Source organism: Lepidochelys kempii, chromosome 5 (assembly GCF_965140265.1).
Source record: "Lepidochelys kempii isolate rLepKem1 chromosome 5, rLepKem1.hap2, whole genome shotgun sequence".
Taxonomy (NCBI): domain Eukaryota; kingdom Metazoa; phylum Chordata; order Testudines; family Cheloniidae; genus Lepidochelys; species Lepidochelys kempii.
In genome coordinates, this window is record NC_133260.1 from 52,467,337 (window position 1) to 52,492,374 (window position 25,038).

Genomic DNA, 25,038 nt, shown 5'->3' on the forward strand with positions numbered 1-25,038 from the left:
TACACAGAGATATATAAATAAATATATATAAATCTTCATGCATCAAAATGACGTCTTTAATATCAAATCCTCCTTCCTCGCACAATATTTCATATTGCAGATTAGTAAGAATGAAATACACTGCCATATAATTAGTCAAACACGTGTTAAATGTTTAATTATTAATTTATTGAAAGTTATAAGTTGAAATAGTTTAAATTGCAGTGACAATCAGTTGAATCAATATAACAAAATATTGTTGCTTATTGGCTTTCAAAGTAACATTTGTATAAATTCTATGGAAGGGTAGCATTTTATTCACAGATGTAAAGAAGCTGTGCACATAAAATATGCTAGTGGGTTAAGTATTTGGAATATTAAGTAGTTATGTTAGATAATAAGAGAGATCCGATAACACTGAAATATTAGTGATAAGGGCACAAAATGCAATGTCCTGATGCTCAAAAGATACTAGAAAAAAGAAACAAATAGAACATGACAAAAAAATTATATTTTGTACCAAGAGCTCCCATTTTGTGATTCTCTATTCCTACTACTTTATTATTTACTTCTATCCACACTATGTGCTATTTTTGAGCAGACTACTAACTGCCAACTACTAACTAACTACTAACTGATTTTTTTATGGTAAAATATGTTTTTTTGTTAATAATAAGATTACATGAAAATTTAGCTCTAGCAACTTTAACGCAAGAATGAAGCAATGAATAGAAGTGAGGCTGATCCACATACTTCCGACCAGGATCCAAACTTTCCCAAAGTTCTGGAGTGTTCAGATCCATGGGTATAACTACAGGCAACTTGGCACGCATTTACAGTAACTCCTCACTTAACATTGTAGTTATGTTCCTGAAAAATGTGACTTTAAGCAAAATGATGTTAAGCGAATCCAATTTCCCCATAAGAATTAATGTAAATAAGGGGGGTTAGGTTCCAGGGAATTTTTTTTTTTGCCATACAAAAGACTATACTATACACACACCCACACACAAACACACAGTATAAGTTTTAAACAAACAATTTAATACTGTACATAGCAATGATAATTGTGAAGCTTGGTTGAGGTGGTGGAGTCAGAGGGTGGGATATTTCCCAGGGAATGCCTTACTGCTAAATGATGAACTAGCAATTGGCTGAGCTCTCAAGGGTTAACTCATTGTTCTTAATGTAGCCTCACACTCTACAAGACAGCACGAATGGAGGGAGGGGAGACAGCATGGCAGATGGAGACAGAGACACACACCCTGTTGCGAGAGAGAGAGAGAGAGAGAGAGAGATGCGCATTTCCCCTTTAAGTACACTGACACCACTCTTAAGTGCACTACCTTGTTAAGTTAATCAGCAAGCTGAGACCGCAGCAGCTGCTGCCAGGAAGCTCCCCCGTCCTGAGCCCTGTCGTGTGTCCCCCCTGCTCTATGGAGATGGGGTAAGCGGGGTGCAGGAATAGGGGGAAGGGGGACACCCTGACATTAGGCCCTCTCTCATCCCCCCCTCCCCAGCAAGCAGGAGGCTCTGGAGAGCAGCTCCAAGGCAGACGGCAGGAGCAGCACATGGCAGTGGGGGGATGGACAGCTGAACTGCTGGCAATTGATAGCCCGCTGGGCGGCTGCTGCACAGGGAACTTAGGGGAGCGGGGAGCTGATAGGGGGGCTGCTGGCCCACCCAGGTTCCAAGCCCCCACCAGCTAGCTGCACTGGGATGCTCTTCCTGCAAGCAGTGGACAAAGCAGGTGGCTGCCAAACGACGACGTTATAAGGGAGCATTGCACAACTTTAAACGAGCATGTTCCCTAATTGATCAGCAACGTAACAACGAAACAACGTTAACCGGGACGACTTTAAGTGAGGAGTTACTGTATATTGACTAAATATATATATATATATATTGGCAAGCATATATATTGACGAAAAGGAGCCAAACTTTTCCCCATCTAATAAATATCATCCGGGGGAACACGTAAAGAGGCCACAACCTAAAAAATATCTGGAAATCACTGGATGGAAGTTGTTTTGGAATGCAGACAGAAATCGGGAACCAGTGCAATATAATTCTTCTTCTTCCCCAGACAAAACAATTTGGGGTTGAAAGAGGCACTCTGAAAACTTAAATAAAAAGGGGTGATTCCCCCCACCATACAAGCAAACAGTCCGCAACATTAGGGACAGAGGATGAAGAAGACCACAACAATGCAATGGTGACAGGAGGGAAAGGAAGGAACCCTGCACTTTCCCCTTAGCCCACTCCACCCATGCAACCATATTGTCTTTTGTTTCAGATGAGCCTGAAGCTGTCACCACATCCGCATCTGACCTGTAACATGCAGGCATCGCTTCAGTCCTAGAGCAGCAGTTCTCAAACTATGGGTCGGGCCTCCAAGGGAGGCATGGGAATGTGTCAAGGGAGGCGTGAGCTGTGTGCTTTTTTTTTTTTTTTTTTTTTTTAAGAGCTCTGGCTGTCAGCCCCAGGTGGCTGGGGCTCATGCAGAAGGGCCACACACGTAGCCTGGAGGCGGGGATAAAGTAGACAGCTAGAGCCCAGCTGCCTAGGGACTGACAGCTGGAGCCCCACCACCCGAGCTCAGACTCTCCTTTTCCTCCCCCAACCCTCACCTCAAGGCAACCCAGGTTTGGGCTCTCCTTCCTCCCCCACTGCTAAATTCCTCATCTGGAGGCGGTGGGGCTCCAGCTGTCAGCATCAGGTAGGAAGGGCTGACTGTCAGCCCTGGGATGGCAGCAGCAGCACAGAAGGATAGCAAGGGGCCCTAAGTCTGCTGTGAAAAGTGATGATGAATATCACTTTTCATATTGCCATCCTTACTTCTGTGCTGCTGCTGGCACCTGGAGGCGGCTAGGCACGCAGCTTGCAGCCACTGTTCTCCACTCTGCCTTCAGAGATGGGTGGCAGGATGTAAATGACTACAGACACAAAGATGGGGGACCTGATCAAATAAGTTTGAGAACCACTGTCCTACAGGTAATTTATCTCCCATGTGATTTGCAGCATCTCAGATATACGTGACTGGTCAGGCTGGGACTATAATATTGCATCAGCTCACTGCTAAGCCTTTCCTTTCTTCATCTTTTTCCCTCTATCATTGCAAGGCTACTTCTCCTCCAAATGCACTGCTCTCCTCCAAAACCAACATTAGCACACTAAAAAGCTACAAGTATGTTCTGTTGGTTCAGATCCAAAATGAATCTTTCAGTCAGCAAAATCCAAAAGTTTGAGCTATGGCCACTTTACATTTATTTCCTGCTCTTTAATACTGAAAGTGATGCAGTCAAAGCTAGTAGGCCTAAAATTAGATCAGCCAGCTTTGTTTTGGTTTGTGGGCACACGTGCACATCACTCCTTTCCTGTGTTTGCTCTGTTCTTGTGAGCAGGCAGGGTATTGAAATACAAACCATCCCTGAATCTCATACAGTTAGGCAGAGCACTGATGATATAAACCCTGGCCTGAGGCTGCAAAGGCTGCTGGGCCACAGCTACAGATCCCACACTGCACAACGCCAGCCGGGATGGGGGAGGCTGATTTCTCCCCTCCCCTTTTCACAGGCGGCTGTGGGCTAAGGTGACCATCTTTTCAAAAGACAAAAGTGGGATACATGAAGGAGTCCCGCCCACTCCATGACTTTACCCCCTGCTCCTCCTCTTCCTCCGAGGCCCCGCCCCTGACCAGGCCAAAAGACGGAGCCAGGCCCTGGTAAGAGCCACTCATGGAGCCCAGGCCCCTGTGGGGAGCCCCGGAGCCTCCAGCTGCCCTGGGCAGGGGGCCAGGATGCATGAGAGCAGCCCCTGGCTCCAGCTTCTGGCCTGCCCAGGGCCTCAGGGGGGAAAAGGAGGAGGAGGAGGAGGAAGCGGTCTTGTGGCGAGCAGGGGCTAAGGCCTATCTCAGGCCCCCTCCCCTGCCCGGGAAGAGGCTGGTGCCATCCCTGAGCCTCGGGCAGGTGCAGAGCAGCGCCGCAGGGAATCCAGGACAAATGCTGTCCCAGAGTCATTCAGGCTGGGATTTGGACTTGAACTCCGTATTTCTGGACTGTTCCACCCAATTCGGAATGGTGGACTCCTTCCTATTTGGACAGACTGGGAGTCTCCATACCTCACTCCTCTGCCTTTGGTCCAGCCCTGTGCCCTAGCTCCCACATAACTAGTGCCCCACGCAGCCCCCCCAACCCCTGTACCCTCAACCCAGCCCACATACCCCACCACCCACATTTTGCACCTGAAGCCTGTACTGCCTGTCCAGACCCCAGTGTCCCCCTCACCTCTGCAGCTGAGTTCCTTGAGGTCAGGCTTGTAGCCTGCACAGTGGCATTGCCTGCAGAGCCTGGAAATGGTGGAGTGACGTGGTGGCAGCAACAGGGTCCACAAGGGATAAGCACAGAGCGGTAGGTGCGGGCAGAAGGCTGACTTAGAGTCATACTGGTCAATTCACTTGTAATTGAAGCCCCAGCAGTGCTCATAGTGCTACCAGGGGCAGCCCCAAGCCACTCAGTGCCTAAGTCACACAGCTGCAATCTTACCCATGCCAGGATCGGGGAGGGGCCCAGAAAGGGGTGGGAATGCTTCCATAGCAGCATAGCGGGGAACTGCTTCTTGCTCCTCGGAGCCCCAGCTGGCGGCCATTCCCTTCTCTGGGCAGCCTCACCAGCCTCATTCCACACCACCACAATCTGCTGCCCTCAGAAATCTGCCACTCTAGGCAGTTGCCTAGTCTGCCTGTAGCTAGAGCGCCCTCTGATTAGAGGTAGATAGATGTAGGGGGTGAAAATTATTGAAGTGCGACTTAATATTGTAGTAAATTTCCTTTTCAGGTGTGAATATAAATTTAAACCATTACGCATTTACACTTCTAAACCTTTATTAGGATTGTAACTTTTTACAGAGTACTGCAAGGGTTAAGTCAAATCACAGATTCATTGTGATCATGATTATCAACTTATTTGGCCAGATTCTGCCCTGTGTAGGCAAGGCCCTAGAAGTAGCAGATCAAGGAATTCCCCTGGTTAAGGAATAAGGCAGGTATAAGGAAGTAGACAGATTGCTCCACACTGGCAATTCTGGGCTGAGGAGCATCCTGTAAGCAGCCAGACAAGGCTGCCATAAATCAGAGCAGAGCCTACAGCTACTTTAACTTATGCCAGAGGCTGCACTTGTCCCTAGAGCAACCCAGTATCTATGAGGCGCATTGCTGAAAAAGCCACTTTTGAGCCTACTCTGGGCTGTGGCTTCTGCATTACTCCTGAGAAGCACAGCAAAGAATATGGACTGTCCTCTTGCTATTTTCCTAACTTCTCTACAAGGAAATTTTGGGGTTAAAAAATAAACAAAATCGTAACATTCCTGTAACAGACTAATTATTTTTAAAACATTTACAACAGAAAAGTTCCTAGCTTAAAAAGCATTGGTTCTAGCTTATCCACTTGACCCAGTTCACATTGTATGTGTTAAAAATAGCTTCATTTCCATAAAGCATGAACTAGGGATTTAGCACTGGTTTGAGGAAAAAGACAGAGGTGTAAGCTCATATGCCCTTTCATGTAACAGCAATAGTAAACTAGTACCATGCAATTATGGAACATGTATGTCAGGATGGGTAAAATATTCAATCTTTGTAATCCCACATGCCAACAAGCTATTTAGGAAAATTATTCCAAATCAAAGAATATGATTCCAAAATGAATTATTGAACAATGCTTTTCTATGTGATAAACACTTTGCTATCCTCTGAGCCATCAGACCAGCCACATACAATTTTCTGAAAGATTGCGATCAGGCTTAAAACAAAAACTAAAAAGAAAAGAGCAAGCACAATCCAGGTAAAAATATTAATTAGGAAATATTTGTGACAGAGAACTGCTATGTAATAACTTAAGAATACTGATGTGTAACCTAGTTATTGAGATAGACTTATAACTTCTATTGTGGTAATAGAATATTTATTATGTACTTATATTGCTTTAATTGAAGAGGGACTGTTGGAAGATCCAGCAGGATATAGGGAGAGCTATTAGCTTCAAGGAGCCTATATTCTATCTCCAGCAAAGATGGAGGCCTTGTTTATCCAGGGTGGGAAATCAAAAGACATTAAACAGTTAAAAAGCTCCTTTTGGGAGAAGTGGGTTGTCAGTTTCAGGGTGTGAGAGTGTCCAGGGGGACAGGCTGACAGAGAGAGGCTCTGCAGAGAAGTCTGAAGAAGTTGGATTTACCAGACTAACATCAGGGTAATGGTAAACTCTAGCTAGCCAGGCCTGCATATAGACTGATTTTATTGTTTTAAGGTCTAGTTTCACCAAAATGCTTTTGTTCTAAATAAATAATACTTTGCTTTAAGAAGGCTGTGTAGTTGTGGGGTGGCACCGTCATTGCTCTCGGAGGGAAGAGACTGCATGGACTGAACCAAAGTCAAACCTGCTAAAGTAATCACAAGTTGAAACACAGAGGATTGCAGCCCAGAGCCTGGTCTGAGAGTGGGAGAATAATGTGATTCCTTCTCAAGAGAGGGGACAGCATGAGGCCTGAGACTTGAGCAAGGATTCATTTGAAGAGATTAACGCTGTAAGTAGATCTAAGTTACGCTAGTTCAGTTACATAAGTTACTGAAGTCGACGTAACTTAGGTCGACTTACAGGTCGACGTACAGCGGTGTATACACTGTGCTCTGTCAACGGGAGAGCGCCTCCCATTGACATAGCTTCCGTCTCTCAGGGAGGTGGAGTACAGAGCACTCTCCCATTGACTTAGCATGTCTTCACCAGACCTGCTAAATCAACATTGCTGCACCAATCACAGAGGTGCTGAGTTAGCCAGCAGGGTAGACATGGCCTAGGAGGGATCAGAGGCACAGTTACCCCAGTAACTGACAATTCATTGACAAAAATCTTCGTTAACACAGAGTTAAGGTTGCCTAATGGTAATCTCATGCCCTTCCAGAAGTCGAATTCAGCAAAATCCAAACTTCTGAAAACCAGGAAACAGAGATGAGGTACAGGCCCATTCAACCTTAACTCTGCCCTCCTGGAGCTGACAATAGCCACTGGGAATTATTTGAATGCATTCCAGCTGCTCAAAGAGGGCAGAGTTAAGGTTTTGTGGGCCTGCACCTTGATTCTGTACTTCCTGGTTTTCCGAAATATGAGTTTTGCTGAACTAGCCTTTTTGGTGGCATGAGATAACTCAGAGTTAAGGTTGCCTGGTGGTAACAACTTTTTTTGGTAATGTATTTCCTAGTTTTGAACAGAAAGAGAAATGTTTAATGTGGGAATTAATGGTCATTTCAGCAGTTGTAGTTCTCACCTAAGTTTGCAATTGATAAACTACTGTGGCTAAGTAATAACAGAAAGATCTAGCTCTTATAGAGGACTCGTCAGCAGCAGATCTCAAAAAGCTTTACATTGTTATCGTAAAATCACTCCACCCTGGGATGGATGCTGTGGACCCTGACCCTGACCCCTTACGATTTCTTTAAAAAAAAAAAAAAAAAAAAGGTGCGGGGGAGGAGCGCCCTGGCGAAGAGCGTGTGTGTGGCCATGGCTCTGCAGAATCATAGCTCTGAGGTAAAGGACAACAGTGAGCATGTGCAAGGTTGGCAACTACTGAGCATGTGCAGTAAGGGATGACAGAGAAGTCAGTCAGTTAAGCAGATAGCTGGCCAGAACTTGTTTTAAAGGTCAGAGCTGTCAATCAGAATTCTGAGATAATGATCAAGACTAAGCATGTGTGAGTGAGGTAACCATTCCTAAGAATAGGAAGATATATAAACAAAGAGCTACAATGTAGCATAAAAGGCCAGCTGCCAGTAACAGTTGAGTCCAGAGGCTGCTTCTGAAAAGGAGAGAGGCATACAGGAAGAGCCGGACGGAGCAAGAGAAGCCAAAGAACAACTGTGGCATAAAGAGAAAAGAAAGATGGAGCAGAGCAGGTCTGACTGACAAGGAGCTGAACAGCAACAACAGTAATTTGATGTTTAAAAGAAAAGCAGCAACGGATTTGCAGAGTAAGCGTAATATGCTTTTAATTATAGTTTTGTATAAAGTATAGTTTTGGATAGTTTATAGTATTTAATATGTGTGTGCTTGAAATGTATGTGTGTTTTAATTGTATTTTATTTATGTAAAATGTAAAGTATAATTTAAGATCTGCTGTCAATAACTGTTGCAAACTGACCACTTGCAACAAATTGCTTCTCTTAGAATCATTTGAACTATATGCTATGGTAGTTTCTAACATTTGTTTAACTGATGTTCAATGACTTTTATAGCACATTCTTCATTGACTCACACCAGACATCTTTCCGCCTCTTACAGCAGTGGTACACTAGAGACTTCACCAATCTACTACCCATATCCTATGTTGCAAAACACACTTAAGTCCACTACAGTGGGGAGGGGAGGCAATATTTCATGGTTTTGTTCATTTATTTTATTTTCAAGGCTGAATTGATTTTATAGAGCAAAGTAGCTTTGAAATTCAGTGAAAAAACTTTAATGTGAAGAGACTGGGTATATTAGGGCATCTGTTTTCATTCATAGCTATTCCAGAACAAGATATTGCTACATTTTGAGGAAACACAAATTGCTTCTATCCAGATAGCACCAAAACTCTGATATACATTTAAAATGAATAAACTTTAATTTTTGAGGTGATGGACGAATGTTCTAAGCTTAAAGCATTTCCAGATGTACCCTCAACCTTAACTCTTCTCAAAGACTGATAGGAAGTGATAGAACAGCAACAAAGTTGTTCTCAGCCAACATGAATATCATTCACAAACTACATGCTGGTATCTCTGGCCGATATTTTGAGAGACAAAGGAATCTAGCTATTTTAGGTCAGATAGGTTAAAACATTAAGTCTTTTTACAGCACAAATTGACTTAACCAAAATTGTTTATTTATATTGGACACTGAGCTTGCTCTCAGAGTGATTGAGGCTTGGTTCCTCTTGGTATTCTTCTCTAAATACTCTAGGAATAGCATGACCCATTTGTGGGTTTCTGAGAAGACACCACTACTAAAATTAATCCTTTTCTTAAATCTTATCTCGTTAAACTAGAGTTGATATCATTTGGAAAACATATAATGTATTGGACTTCTACTACATAAGACAAAAAAGTACAAAATGCACCCTTAATAGAAAAAGAGACTGCTATCATAAACACTAGAAGTCACCATAGTCTCAAGGGATTAGGAATTGATTAATGGCTTTGGGAAACCAAACACTATAGAAATGAGCATTTAAAAGAATTGCTAGAACGCAGAATTTGAAGAGACTGTTGTTTATTAAAGTGTATAAAGAATAATTACTTAACTTACTGTAACTGTAGCTCTTCAATATCCTGGGACTGACACCGCTACAACACTGCATAATCCCATAAGAGTCAGGCCCACAGGAAAGAAGTTTTTGTGCCACTGTATTAAATGACCAGTTTAAAACAATAGAAGACACATCGTGTGGATGAATATAACGGTGTTTCAGACTTGAATCTACGGGGTACATAAGAATTGCCATGCAGAATTACACTAGAGGTCCTTCTACTCTAGTCTCCTGTCTTCATCAATGCCCAGTAGCAGATGCTTCAGAAGACAGTGCAAGAAATCCTTTAATGATACCATAAATGCTATAAATGAAGTGTCCTCTAGTTCCCATTAGCTAGTGGTTTATGTTACATACAAATGGTTTATAATATTTATATAAACACTCTTCATTCTCCATATAAACATGCTATCCTTCTTACAATCTTACTAAACTCTTATCCTTAATGATATATGGCTGCAGAGGGTTCCATGGGTTAATTATGCATCAAGCAAACCATTTCCTTTAATCAGCTTAAAAATTTCCTTTCAATTTTATTTTATGTTCCTTGCAATTTTATGTACATAGACTGCACTCTTGGTGTAATAACCTGCAGGGCTGGAACCTAAGGCCATGGGGTGTTCTAGGCTGCTGATGCCTCTTCTGCATCACCACTGGAGATTTAGGCTGGGCTCCAATGAGAGGACCCTGTAAGGCTGGGCTCAGCAGGAAGTATCATCCAGCAGGACACGAGTGGTGGCCCTTCACAGCCCACTGATTGGCCACTACCAGTACTTAAACCAGGAAGCCATGACGGGAAATTCTCTGAGCAACACCACAGATTGCCTGTCTGTCTTTTCTCCAGACTCTGCTTGCGACAGACCTGAGACTCCGGCTTCCAATCCTGGTTTGTTCTCAATTTTGTTCTCAATTTTTTGCAGTGTTGTAGCGGTGTCAGTCCCAGGATATTGAAGAGCTACAGTTACAGTAAGTTAAGTATTTATTCTTTATACACTTTAATAAACAACAGTATCTTCAAATTCTGCATTCTAGCAATTGTCCAATTGCTGTCTGTAACCTGGCACCCAAACCCAATCTCCTGATAATCTGATATGTCTGCCTTCTAACGCCTGAACCTCAGTCGGCCCTCTGGCCTATCTGAGACTCTGACCCCCCAATACCTGATCTGGCCTCCTCCTGCTCCAACCACTAGGTCTGATCACCCATGTCCCGTCATGACAGTTTGCTCATATCACCTTTTCCCCCCTCCCAAATCCATCCACCCCTCCACAGACAATGGAAGGGACAGGCTGCCCTCCAACCAATGGCTCCCCGAGGACCAACTCACCCACCCGCAGGCAGAGAATATCGCACTACAGACCCACACTACTCAGTGTGCTCTCAAAGCACAGATACTGCATGATCAACTAGTCCAGTTGTAGGCTCAGGTGGCACAGCTCACTGCCAAAGCATGGACCCTAAACAAGCAGCTCATACACTCACAAGGAGAAGTTGTGACACTATGTATCCACACAAACCACGCATCACCTGCACCAGCCCCCATGGTGCCATTGCTTGAACAGTTCAATGGGCATCATTGAAAATTCCAGGGTTTTCTGAACAAATGCAGGCTGCTCTTACTGCTCCTCCCCCAAGCATACCCCACAGATCAGACTAAGGTGGCGCTAGTAGTCAGCCTGCTCTCCAGTGAAGCACTCAATTGGGCCTCCCCCTGCTGGTGCAGAACAGTGAGGTGGTCTCCAACTGGGATGCCTTCCTGCAAGCCTTTGCAACCATGGTTGGTGACCTGTATTGTGTCTGCTTTGCAGACGCTGCCCTCCAGAAGCTTCGCCAAAGGCAAGGGGCGGCCACCTCCTATTCCGCCCATTTCCATCATGGCTGATGATGAATGGACTGAGCAGCCAGCTTTACCAGTTCTGGTGGGGGCTCAATGATGAGGTGAAAGATGAGCTCGATTGCATCAAAACCCCACCCGCCTAGGTGCCTTTATTGACCTCACCCTCATCGACTCTGAGCTGCACAAGCAGAAGGAGGAAAGGGGATGTAGCCTGACACTCCCACGCCCACCCTCCACACAAAGGCCTAAACTTATCGAGTCCTGAAGCCATGCAGGTCAACTTGAGTTGCCAACATCTGACCCTGGAAGAGAGAAAAAGAGTTGACTACAGCTGAACCTTTGTTTTACTGTGGCCTCCTGCCCAGCTCAGAAGAACTCAGGGAAACATCATCCCAGGCCCAATAGGGGGGTACACCCTGGGCACTATCAGAGCTCCATACTCTGGAACCACGCTCCCACTCTCAAGTAAAACCTGACTTGGGAACCATGGCGTCTCTTCACATTTCCTGTTGCTACTGGGTTTGTAGGTCTTGGGGCAGGCACAGCAGATCCCCATCAACTAGAAATGACAGACTTTGGGGCTGCTGCCAAATTTATAGATGTTGAGTCAACCAAAACACTCCAGTTCCCCATTTAGCCGAAACCCACACTGGACCTGGTGGAGATGACTGATGAGTCACCCCTATCGTCAGGTCCAGTGACTCAAGAGACTATCCCCTTAACGGCAGTAGTGGAAGAGCACCAAGAAACAATATGCTTTGATGTGATCCACTTTCCATTCTTCCCGATAATTCTTGGGATTCCAAGCAGAGCGGCATGACCCATTTATCTCTTGGTGTTGGATGAGCACTAGCTTTTCCCTCCAAATACTGTCAGAAAGCATGCCTCCAATGAAGCAACCAATCCTCAAGTGACCTGCACTCAGGATGGGAGGAGACCCTCAGAAGCAGAATCCTGGATGGTGGTGGCTAGCCAGACGGAAATGATTCTAGGCCAGAACCTTAGCTTCCCTGACAAGTACCACAGCTACCTGGATGTATGTGAGAAGAAGAATGCAGACTTACTACCCCCATGCAGAAACTATGACTGCCCAACAGATCTCCAACCCAGGACAAAGGTGCCTTATGAATGGATATACTCTGTGTATACCATCCAGAGCTGGAGGCGCTACGTGGCTATATGCAGATATTGCTGCTACATGGAATCTTATGGAGCTGTTAGAAACTCCAGACTGTTTCAGGGCTAATATGTAGTCCTATATTGCTGAAAGGGTGATAGGAGACAGCTGGTGCTGAGATGACCAAATAGAAAACCTCTCCCATTTAACTTTATAAATCAGTCTGGTTGAGGGCTTCCTGCTTTAAAGCAGAACATTCTCAACTTTAGCAGTACTGCTTCTTTCAGTGGACTTTATCCAGTCAGCTTCTAGGCTGTCAGATATAACAAAGCTTGCTCCAGATGTAGGATCTGCCTGTTGTTCTGTGAGACTATGTTGGATAAGGCAGATAAAGTGATAGGATGTAAGGTTCATCAGATCTGAATACCAGAACTGCCTAAAACATGCAGGGGCTTTTGTAATCATTGGTCCTACAAATTGTTTCATTTTCCTCATAACCCTTGGTATCATGGGGATGAGTGCAAGGCATACTTTAGTCCTGGTGACCAGGGGATGAGAAAAGTGTCTGTCAGGAAGCCTGGGCCCTTTGAACAAAATAACTGAAATTTGTTGTTCTCTACAGCAAACAGGTCCATTTCTGGGAATCCCCACTTTGACAGACCATTTGTGGATGTCTGAGGACTGCCTGTTGGGTTGATCTGCCATAGTGTTCTGAAGACCAGGAAGGAGCAGAGCCACTGGCAGTGGTGGTTTGATTTGGAATGCACCAACTCCAAAGCCAAAAAGCCTCCTCACAGAGCAGAGATGATCTTGCTGCTCCTTCCTTATCTGTTGACATAATGCAAAGCTGCGGTGTTGTCTGTGAGCACTTGGATTGTAACAGTAAAATGCCTTGCAACCCAAGGAGAGGACTTCTTATCAGGCCATGACCAGCATGTCCATGCAGTGTCTGCCTGCCAGATACACTGATTTCAAACTACCCTTGCATGGAGCATAGGTGCGTCTGGCAAACTGTGTCATGTAGATGCGTGAAGCCATGTGTCCAACAGGAATAGCAGGGGCTAACAACCTAACGAGTTTTAAGATGGAGCTTGATAAATTTATTAACAGGATTATATAATGGGATTTTTTGTGATCCAGTTCCCTGCTACCAATTACCCAGAAGGTCCCTTCCACTTCCAATTCTTGTGTCTCTATGTGACAGAAGTCTCGAAGGCATGATCCCACTAATATCTCTGAGTGAGCTTGAAGTTGGTTGATGAGGTTTATTATCAACTGGAATCTTTCCTGTGGCAGGTAAGCTCCCACTGACATGGAATCTAATCCTGCTCCTATGAACTCTATGCTTTGAGTCGAAGTACGGATTTTTCTCTGTTGACTTTGAGGCCCAGTGAGGCGAAGAGCTTTAAGGTTACTTGGATCAAGTTGGTCACCTGTTGGGGTGATCTTCCTTGAATCAGCCAGAATTCCTGAATTCCTTGTCTCCTTAGATGAGTTGCAATGACTCCCAAGTAATTAGTGAATACTCTTGGTGCTGTGGAAAGACCAAAGGATATGATCTTCTACTGGTAGGGAATGTTCCTACAGGAATTTGAGGTACTGCCTGTGGGCCAGATGAACACATGTACAAAAATGGGCATCTTGCAGGTCGAGAGCTGTAAACCTGTCTTGAGAATCTAATGAGGAAATTATGAAGGCTAGAGTCATCTTTCTGAGTTTAAAACAATGGAGGAATTTGTGGAGATTTTAGAAGTCCAGAATGGGACACAAAACCCCTTTATTCTTTGGGATGAGAAAATAATGAAAATAAAAACCCCTTTGCCTGAACTCTAAGGGCACCTTCTCCACTGCTCCAAGTTGTAGAAAGGAGTCCACTTCTTACTTTAACTATATCTCCTGAGAAGGGTCCCTGCAAAGGAGCAGGGAAAAGGGGAAGGAGGTAGAAAGGGACTGCAATTGGATAGAATACCTCTTGTTTACAATTTCCTCAACCCACTGGTTCAACGTGATATAAGTCCAAACTTCCCAAAAATAAAAAAGGAAATTTCCCAAACGGGGGGGGCCGAAAGGAAGAAACTCTCTGGAGGTTTTGCCAGACTCTTGACACTGGCATCAAACGTGCAGTTTATTTAGATTGTAAGCTCTTTAGGGCAGAAAACTTTTTGTTCCATGTTTGTCTAGTGACTAGCACAATGGAGTCCTGTTTCTTGACTAGGGCTCCTAGACACTATGGCATTACACAGATAAATAATAAATAATAATAATCATAAAGGCAGAGCTTTGTTATTGCTGAAATCTCTACTTCTTTTTCAGAGGCTCTGAAATCTTTAGAGGCTGGTAGCAGCACTGGGCAGAACAAAGCTGCCTGAAAAAACTTTGTCTTTTTTGCTTTCTTCTTGGGGTTGCAACATTGAGATCTAGAGAACAGAGCCATCTTAGAGTCCTTTAAGGCAGTGTTTCCCAAAGTGATACATGTACCCCTGGTGGTACGTGAAAGGGTTTCAAGGGGTACATGGCAGAATTTTTTATTTTACTTTATCATAGTTTTTTTTTTAGCAGCAGAAAACAATTCACTAAAATTTAATATATAAGAATGGTATACACTTGTACAGTAGAAATACACACAGATTTACACTGTAACTAATATGATAACGTGTTCAGTAACATCTAATAGCACAGAAGAGCCGATGCAAACCACGCGTGCGCGTTACCGCGGCTTGGGCAATACACTTGCCTTTGTGGCATGCACAGAAGTCGTACTGAGGGATAAAAGATCAAAGTGAATAACTACTCACAGTAATCTACAGATCGTAGCAAGTACATACTTGGTGTGTATTAATATACAAAATTTCTCTCTTTTGTTTTTGTTAAACCCATTTACAATGGATCGCTGGCTAAAAGTGGGAAGTTTGAAACGTACAAAAGAAAATTATGAAGGAAATACAAATGTTAGTGATAATTATGCCAAAAAATGCAGTGATATGGCTACATCAGACAATTGTGATGACAAAATTAGTGAACTGTGTGAACCATCTGTAAGTTTATTGAGCGTATCAGCTGCAAAGAAAACAAAAAAAAAAGCCCGCAAATATGTGGAAGAATATCTTAAACTGGGATTTTCGTGAACTGGCGATGAGGTGGAGCCTGTTCCACTATGTGTGATTTGTTATGAGACTCTCACAAATGAAAGTATGAAACCATCCAACCTAAAACGCTATTTTGATAGCGAACATAAAGAATACGAAAGAAAACCTATAGAGTTCTTCGAAAATAAGCACAAAGATCTCCAAAAGTTCCAGAAAACAATTCGTAATGTGACGGGAGGTGAAAATATGAAAGCTTTGGTAGCTTCATATAATTGCAAAGTCCGGAGCTGCTGAAGTGATTGGCGAGACGTTAGTAAAACCTGCAGTCGAAGTAATGGTGCAAGTGATGACTGGAGACAAGGCTAGCAAAGCCGTAGACCGTGTCCCCCTCTCAAATAATACCTTTCATCACAGAATCACAGATATGGCTGAAAAAGTAAAGCAGCAATTATTGTCAAGAGTACGAAAGAGTGGCCACTATGCACTGCAAGCAGATGAATCCACTGATACTGTGAATTTAGCTAATCTTTTGTTGTTTGTCAGATACAAGCTGAATAATGAAGTCCACGATGATATTTTGTTCTGCCAGCCTATGCCAACACATACAACTGGAGAAGCTATTTTTAAAGTTATTGATAACTTTTCAAAAACAATGACTTGGATTGGAGTCGTTGTGTTAGAATAAGCACAGATGGCAGCAGAGCCATGATTGGTTTGAAGAAAGGAGTTGTTGCACATATTCAAGCTGTTGCACCAGAAGTAAAATCAACTCATGGTTGCACTCACAGGGAAGCACTCGCCACTCAGAACATGCAGGCAGATCTAAAGCAAGTATCATAGAATCACAGAATATCAGGGGTGGAAGGGACCCCAGAAGGTCATCTAGTCCAACCCGCTGCTCAAAGCAGGACCAATCCCCAATTAAATCATCCCAGCCAGGGTTTTGTCAAGCCTGACCTTAAAAACTTCTAAGGAAGGAGATTCCACCACTTCCCTAGGTAGCCCATTCCACTGCTTCATCACCCTCCTAGTGAAAAAGTTTTTCCTAATATCCAACCTAAACCTACCCCACTGCAACTTGAGACCATTACTCCTCGTTCTGTCACCTGCTACCACTGAGAACAGATTAGATCCATCCTCTTTGGAACTCCCTTTCAGGTAGTTGAAAGCAGCTATCAAATCCCCCCTCATTCTTCTCTTCCGCAGACTAAACAATCCCAGTTCCCTCAGCTTCTCCTCATAAATCATGTGTTCCAGTCCCCTAATCATTTTTATTGCCCTCCGCTGGACGTTTTCCAATTTTTCCACATCCTTCTTGTAATGTGGCATTACACAGATAAATAATAAATAATAATAATCATAAAGGCAGAGCTTTGTTATTGCTGAAATCTCTACTTCTTTTTCAGACGCTCTGAAATTTTTAGGCCCAAAACTGGACACAGTACTCCAGATGAGGCCTCATCAATATCAAATAGAGGGGAACGATCACGTCCCTCAATCTGCTGGCAATGCCCCTACTTATACATCCCAAAATGCCATTGGCCTTCTTGGCAACAATGGCACACTGTTGACTCATATCCAGCTTCTCATCCACTGTAACTCCTAGGTCTTTTTCTGCAGAACTGCTGCATAGCCTTTCGGTCCCTAGGCTGTAGCGGTGCATGGGATTCTTCCGTCCTAAGTGCAGGACTCTGCACTTGTCCTTGTTGAATCTCATCAGATTTCGTTTGGCCCAATCCTCTAATTTGTCTAAGTCCCTCTGTATCCTATCTCTACCCTCCAGCGTATCTACCGTTCCTCCCAGCTTAGTGTGATCTGCAAACTTGCTGAGGATGCAATCCACATCATACTCCAGATCATTTATGAAGATATTGAACAAAACCGGCCAGAGGACCGACCCTTGGGGCACTCCACTTGATACTGGCTGCCAACTAGACATGGAGACATTGATCACTACCCGTTGAGCCCGACAATCTAGCCAGCTTTCTATCCACCTTATAGTCCATTCATCCACCCATACTTCTTTAACTTGCTGGCAAGAATACTGTGGGAGACCGTGTCAAAAGCTTTGCTAAAGTCAAAGAATAACATGTCCATTGCTTTCCCCTCATCCACAGAGCCAGTTATCTTGTCACAGAACGCAATTAGATTAGTCAGGCATGACTTGCCCTTGGTGAATCCATGATAACTGTTCCTGATCACTTTCCTCTCCTCTAAGTGCTTCAGAATTGATTCCTTGAGGACCTGCTCCATGATTTTTCCAGGGACTGAGCTGAGGCTGACTGGCCTGTAGTTCCCTGGATCGTCTTCCTTCCCTTTTTTAAAGATGGGCACTACATTAACCTTTTTCCAGTCATCCGGGACCTCCCCCGATCACCATGAGTTTTCCAAGATAATGGCCAATTGCTCTGCAATCACATCCGCCAACTCCTTTTGCACTCTCGGATGCAGCGCATCCAGCCCCATGGACTTGTGCTCGTCCAGCTTTTCTAAATAGACCCAAACCACTTCTTTCTCCACAGAGGGCTGGTCACCTCCTCCCCATGCTGTGCTGCCCAGTGCAGTAGACTGGGAGCTGACCTTGTTCGTGAAGACAGAGGCAAAAAAAGCATTGAGTACATTAGCTTTTTCCACATCCTCTGTCACTAGGTTGCCTCCCTCATTCAGTAAGGGGCCCACACTTTCCTTGACTTTCTTCTTGTTGCTAACTTACCTGAAGAAACGGTTCTTGTTACTCTTAACATCTCTTGCTAGCTGCAACTCCAGGTGTGATTTGGCCTTCCTGATTTCACTCCTGCATGCCCAAGCAATATTTTTATACTCTTCATTGGTCAGTTGCCCAATCTTCCACTTCTTGTAAGCTTCTTTTTTGTGTTTAAGATCAGCAAGGATCAGCAAGCTGGTCGCCTGCTATATTTACTATTCTTTCTACACATCGGGATGGTTTGTTCCTGTAACGTCAATAAGGATTCTTTAAAATACAGCCAGCTCTCCTGGACTCCTTTTCCCCTCATGTTATTCTCCCAGGGGATCTTGCCATCAGTTCCCTGAGAGAGTCAAAGTCTGCTTTTCTGAAGTCCAGGGTCCGTATTCTGCTGCTCTCTTTTCTTCCTTGTGTCAGGATCCTGAACTCGACTATCTCATGATCACTGCCTCCCAGGTTCCCATCCCCTTTTTCTTCCCCTACTAATTCTTCCTGGTTTGTGAGCAGCAGGTCAAGTACAGCTCTGCCCCTAGTTGGTTCCTCCAGCACTTGCACCAGGAAATTGTCCCCTATACTTTCCAAAAACTTCCTGGATTGTCTGTGCACCACTGTATTGCTCTCCCAGCAGATATCAGGGTGATTGAAGCCTCCCGTGAGAACCAGGGCCTGCGATCTAGTAACTTCCATTAGTTGCTGGAAGAAAGCCTCGTCCACCTCATCCCCCTGGTCCAGTGGTCTATAGCAGACTCCCACCACAACATCACCCTTGTTGCTCACACTTCTAAACTTAATCCAGAGACACTCGGTTTTTCTGCAGTTTCATACCGAAGCTCTGAGCAGTCATACTGCTCTCTTACATACAATGTAACTCCCCCAGCTTTTCTGCCTTGCCTGTCCTTCCGGAACAGTTTATATCCATCCATGACAGTACTCTAGTCATGTGATGTTATCCCACCAAGTCTCTGTTATTCCAATCACATCATAATTCCTTGACTGTGCCAGGACTTCCAGTTCTCCCTGCTTGTTCCCCAGGCTTCTTGCATTTATGTATAGGCACTTGAGATAACTTGCTGTTTGTCCTGCTTTCTTAGTATGAGGCAGGAGCCCTCCCCTCTGGCGCTCTCCTGCTCATGCTTCCTCCTGGTATCCCACGTCCCCACTTACCTCAGGGCTTTGGTCTCCTTCTCCCAGTGAACCTAGTTTAAAGCCCTCCTCACTAGGTTAGCCAGTCTGCTTGCAAAGATGCTCTTCCTTCTCTTCGTTAGGTGGAGCCCGTCTCTGCCTAGCACTCCTCCTTCTTGGAATCCAAAGCCTTCTCTCTGACATCACCTGCATAGCTGTTCATTGACTTCCACGATTCAACGGTCTCTACCCAGGCCTTTTCCTTCCATGGGGAGGATGGATGAGAACACCACTTGTGCCTCAAACTCCTTTATCCTTCTTCCCAGAGCCATGTAGTCTGCAGTGATCTAATCAAGGTCATTCTTGGCAGTATCATTGGTGCCCACGTGGATAAACAGGAAGAGGTAGCGATCCAAGGGCTTGATGAGTCTCAGCAGTCTCTCCACCACATCGTGAATCCTAGCTCCTGGCAAGCAGCAGACTTCTCGCTTTTCCTGGTGGGGGCAGCAAATAGATAACTCAGTCCCCCTGAGGAGAGAGTCCCCGACCACCACCACCCGCTTCCTTCTCTTGGGAGCGGTGGTCGTGGAATCCTCATCCCTAGGACAGTGCATCTCATGCCTTCCAATCGGTGGAGTCTCTGTCTGTTCCCTTCCCTCAGATGTATCATCTAGTCCACTCTCCACATTAGTACCTGTGGAGAGAACATGAAAACGGTTGCTTACCTGTATCTGCATTGCTGGTATATGGACGCTCCCCTTTCTTCTTCTGGAGGTCACATGCTGCCAAATATCTTCACCGTCCTTCTGTCCCTGCTGCACAGCCTGCTCTGACTGGATGAAGCTGTAAAAATAATCACTTTTGTGAAAGGCCGCCCTCTGAACGCCCGGCTGTTTTCTCAGCTTTGTGATGAGATGGGCAGTGATTACACACAACTCCTATTTCACACTGAACTGCATTGGTTTTCGCATGGAAAAGTTCTGATTCGCCTGTCTGAGCTGCGAGAAGAACTGCAAGTGTTTTTTACATGAAACTTTTAACCTGCGAGACCATATACATGACTGGAAATGACTATGGAAACTAGCATATATTGCAGATATCTTTGCTCATTTAAACAACCTCAATCTATCCTTGCAAGGGAAACTCATATCCATATTCCATGTTCAAGACAAAGTGAGCACCTTGGTCACAAAACTGAAACAGTGGCATAAACATCTTAGTCGTCGTGAACTGGATTCCTTTCCATCTCTTCATGACTTAGTAATAAATTTGACTAACGAACTTGATAGCGATGTGTTGCAAACCATGAAGCAGCATTTGGAAAGTTTGCAGAAAGATCTTCATAAGTATTTCCCTGAACCGGACAACACCTTTGAATGGATAAGGAACCCTTTTATCATCAATGTTCAAACATCGCCAAATAACCTCTCTGTTCAGAAGAAGAACAGCTCTTGGAGCTGGCTTCAGATAGCTTCCTGAAAACAAAATTTGAGCAAAATACACTGACGTCATTTTGATTTGGGGTTAGCTCTGAATATCCAGCTCTATCGGACAAAGCTGTCAAGTATCTTCTGCCTTCTCCCACCTCATATTTGTGCGAGATCGGATTCTCTGCGCTGGTTGGCATCAAAACAAAAAGAAGAAATCAGCTTATTGACGGGGAGCCCCATCTTCATCTTAAGATCACAAACATCGAGACAGATATCCCCGCGATAGTGTCTGGTCAAAAGCAGTTCCATCCCTCGCACTGAACAGTTTGGTTTGTACTGAAAAATTTTCAGTACTGAAATAGTAAGTATTAAAACTAGTGCTTTCTTCACTAACCTAACCAAAGAGCGTATTTTAATTTCAGAATGATACAAATTCACTATATATATATATATATATATACACGCTGTTCTGCCAGACTGTTGATTGGCTTCTATTATTTTAATTATTTCTAGTACTATTTCTATATGTAACTATTATTTCTATTAAAATTTTTGTTGCAACTGTACGTAATATAATTTTGTATTTATTTCTAATAAATATTTAATCCAGAATTAAACGAATTAGGAGTGTGTTATAAAAATGTGGCTACCATCCCCCCCAAAAGTATCTTCACCAGAGAAGGGGTACGCCGGTAAAACAAATGTCTCAAAAGGGGTACGCAACTGTTGTAAGTTTGGGAAACACTGCTTTAAGGAAAAGGGGGCCTCATCCATCTTTGAATTTAAAAAGTTAATTACCCTCAAAGGGAAGGTCCTTAATATTTGTTGTTTGAGCCTCCCTGGAAATCCCCCCGAAGATCTTCTCATGGCCACCAATGTAGATACATGCTACTATGTTGGACATATCCAGTGCAACCTGTAAGAATCTGAGGACTATCAGCTATCCTTCAGACATGATGGTCTTTTAGCTCCTTTCTGTGATCTTGAGATAGCCTATCCAAAAACTGAGACAGTTTGTCCAGCTGAAATAATTGTATTGTACAGAAGCACTTGATAATTAGTCATGCATATCTGGAAGATGGCAGATTAATAGACTTTGCCTTTGAACAGGTTCAGGCTCTTTGGGACTTTCTTTCTAGGTGTAGATTTGGGAGCTCTTACCACAGGTGATCCTGGTATTGGCTGGGAATAAGTACACAAGTTTCTTGGAAGGGACTTGGTATCTCTTCTCAGCTCACTTGGATGTGGTCAGAATTAATGCTAGTGTGCCACAGGTCTTTCACAAGGTCCAACAGTCCCTCATTTATAGGCATGGCAAGCTTGTCAGGCATAGAAGGATGCAAGATGTCCAGGAGCTTGTGAGGCTTCTCCTGCACCACTTTCAGAGGCTCTGCCATATGCATGATGAATTCCTGGAATGCCTTTAACTCACTAACTGAAGAAGGCATCAAGGAACCTCACTGGGAGAGGAAGAGGAGACTGAAGTGGGGACATGTCGTTCTTCCCCTTGTAGATGTTGTCCTTGTTACTTTCTTTAGATTCCCTCTCCAGGATCAGAGGCTGCACTAACTGACCTATGTTGGTTTATATTCCTTTTTTGAGGAGGAGGATCTATCTCTACAGGGGTCCAATGATGCAGGCTTGAGGGAATTATAGCTGCACCCCACCCCCATCCCCAGGCATCTAGTAGGGCTAAGGCAAGTATGGGTACTGAAAGGGGGAACACATAGGAATGTACCAGGACAGATGTTCCCTATGAGCCATAGGTAGCTTCCTGCTGCTCCTTATAGTTTCCTTCATGGGAATTCATAGATTCTCTTCCTACCTCCCACTATGCTAGCCAAGGAGAAGAGTCCCTACAATGCCCCAGTGGAGATGAAGAAAGGGAAAAGGAAAGATCATCCTATCAGTCCTGTGGCTCTGTTGTGCTCTAATTGGGCACGGAATGAAATTGGAACTGGAGATGTGATTGCAGAGCCATTGGCCATTATCTTGGAAAACTCATGGCGATCGGGGGAGGTTCCGGATGATTGGAAAAAGGCTAATATAGTGCCCATCTTTAAAAAAAGGGACGGAGGAGAATCCAGGGAACTACAGGCCAGTCAGCCTCAGCTCAGTCCCTGGAAAAATCATGGAGCAGGTTCTCAAGGAATCAATTTTGAAGCACTTAGAGGAGAGGAAAGTGATCAGGAACGGTCAGCATGGATTCACCAAGGGCAAGTCATGCCTGACTAACCTAATTGCGTTCTATGACGAGATAGCTGGCTCTGTGGATGAGGGGAAAGCAGTGGACGTGTTATTCCTTGACTTTAGCAAAGCTTTTGATACGGTCTCCCATAGTATTTCTGCCAGCAAGTTAAAGAAGTATGGGTGGATGAATGGACTATAAGGTGGATAGAAAGCTGGCTAGACCGTCCAGCTCAACGGGTAGTGACCAATGTCTCCCTATCTAGTTGGCAGCCGGTATCAAGCAAAGTGCCCCAAAGGTCAGGCCTCTGGTACCAGGCCCACAGATAAACCACTTTGTACTATATATGCCCTGGGTACCAATGCACTGGGTGCTGAGGACCACAGTGTGGGAGTTGTGCCAGGTACCCAGGCTCCAGTTGTTGAAGGTTCAGTACCAAAAGAGATGCAGTTCCCAGGTTTAATTGATACCATCAGCACTCTCAACAGTCAGTACCAGCATGCCAGAGGGACCTTTCTTCTCAGGATGTGGGCTGCCTTTTGATAGTTGAGTCTGAGATGAGTCTTGTTGCTAGACTCAGCTGACATTCGAGAGAGTCACCTATGCCTCAGCTCAGCAAAGCGGGTACAGAGGCAGACAACTGGGGTCTCTTAGTCAATGTAACCCAGAAGCTCAGGTGGAATCTCAGCTCACCAGGGTTCTCATGGAGATCCATGACCACAGGACTAGTGTCCAGCTATGTCCTACCTTTTGGTGTCCGAGGAGGCTTAACTAGAAAGCTCCAGGAGGAACACTTTTAAGCTGGTTTCTCTAGCTTCTGGGGTCCATTTAGAGAAGAAGCAACATATATTATTGTTACCTTTTTTTTTTTAACCTAAGCGGGTAGTCGAAGTTTGGGCCTTGGGGATATTCCATCTGGGAGCAGAAATTGGTTACAGTCAGGTATTTCTTTGATGCTGTTTTGTTTATTTGCAAAGAATGTACAAAGGAATCAAACAGCAGGAAACAGCTTCTTTTGTTTACAGCACCAAGAACACGTTTTTCAGCCTGCACCCTCCCCAGGTTTCTTCCAGGGTCAGACACCATGCTTTCAGCTGCTCTTTCCAGCTGTCTCTGTCTCCTAGTCTCTCTCAGTTTCTGAGTGTTCTACCTTTTTCCTTACACACACAAAACATTAACAATACTTAGCAAAAGCCCTCTGCCCATTCAGTACAAACTCCTGGGTGAGTTCACAGCCCTCTTTTTACTTAGGTGTGGGGAGAGGGGGGGTTCTGATTAATTCATCCTGACAATTATGTTAATTGAAGGGTATATTCACATTTAATCTCAAAGAGGTTTGCGATCAAAGCAATCCAGTACCTCTCAACACAACAGTACATCACTTGGGAATGGGTCCTTCTCCTAAACAAAATAGGCACCTAGAGTGCCGATCATTAAGTGGCATTAAACCCATGAGAGACAAGTTTTAAATCCCAAAGATTTTGCCACTGCTAGAGCCCCTGTTTGGGGGTGGGGTTTGGGGGGGGGGTGTTCTAGCCTAAAATTCAGAAACTGACTAAAATAAAAATTTGTATTTGTGTGCCTGTATGTTGCCAACGGGCAACAAGAACAACAACACTAAACCAGCACAATGCACAGAGAAGCAGGCATCTCGCTGCCCTGGATGTTAAGAATGAACTGAGGAATGGTTGGGCCCATTCCATCTTTTATGCTCTTGAGCAATGTTCCCTCAAATTTTTGACAGGCTGTGTGCGCAAAAAATTTCTTCTGTGGAAATTTTTGTGCGTGCAGTGTTTTGCCATGTGCGCACAGTTTAGATGTGTGTGCACGCGCGCTCGCACACAGCATAGAGAGAACAGTGCTCTCACGTGGGGGGAATGAGGGTACACAGGTGTGGCCCCAACAGTCACTGTTAGCCAAAGGAATCCAATCTCGTGTGCATGGGACACCTGAGATTCAAGAGTGGAATCCACATGCACAATCACTTAAAGAAGAACCAAAATTTATCAGCTTTGCAATTAGGAGTATTATTTTTGTGTCTTCTTGGAATATATAATATGCTTTATTACAGCTGTTATTCCAGATATACAAGTAAGCTACCCTCATGTATTTTTGTATGTGCATACACCTGCCCATCTTCTACTTATTTCTTTTTGCGGTTATACTTCTTAACATCAGATTAAAACGAATTAAGCTAAAAGAAATGTTAAAACATATCCACTGATTTCCATTAGTTACT

The 25,038-nt window shown here is 44.3% G+C and overlaps 1 protein-coding gene across 8 annotated transcripts in view; it reads right to left on the minus strand.

Moving 5' to 3' along the window:
* SSBP2 (single stranded DNA binding protein 2) overlaps positions 1 to 25,038 on the minus strand; it is a 273,747-nt gene that overhangs the window by 241,019 nt on the left and 7,690 nt on the right. For 3 of the 8 annotated variants that reach the window (XR_012158937.1, XM_073344390.1, XM_073344388.1), the window contains exon 2: positions 19,907 to 20,024. The exons of 2 other annotated variants lie outside the window; for them this stretch is intronic. Coding sequence is in view for 2 of the 6 variants with exons in the window: in XM_073344390.1 (XP_073200491.1) it covers positions 19,907 to 20,024 (118 nt within the window). In the remaining 4 variants the exon portion in view is untranslated. Of the gene's footprint in view, positions 1 to 19,906; positions 20,668 to 25,038 lie in introns of those variants that run through there. 3 more of the 8 variants (XM_073344393.1, XM_073344391.1, XM_073344395.1) reach the window with 2 other exon arrangements.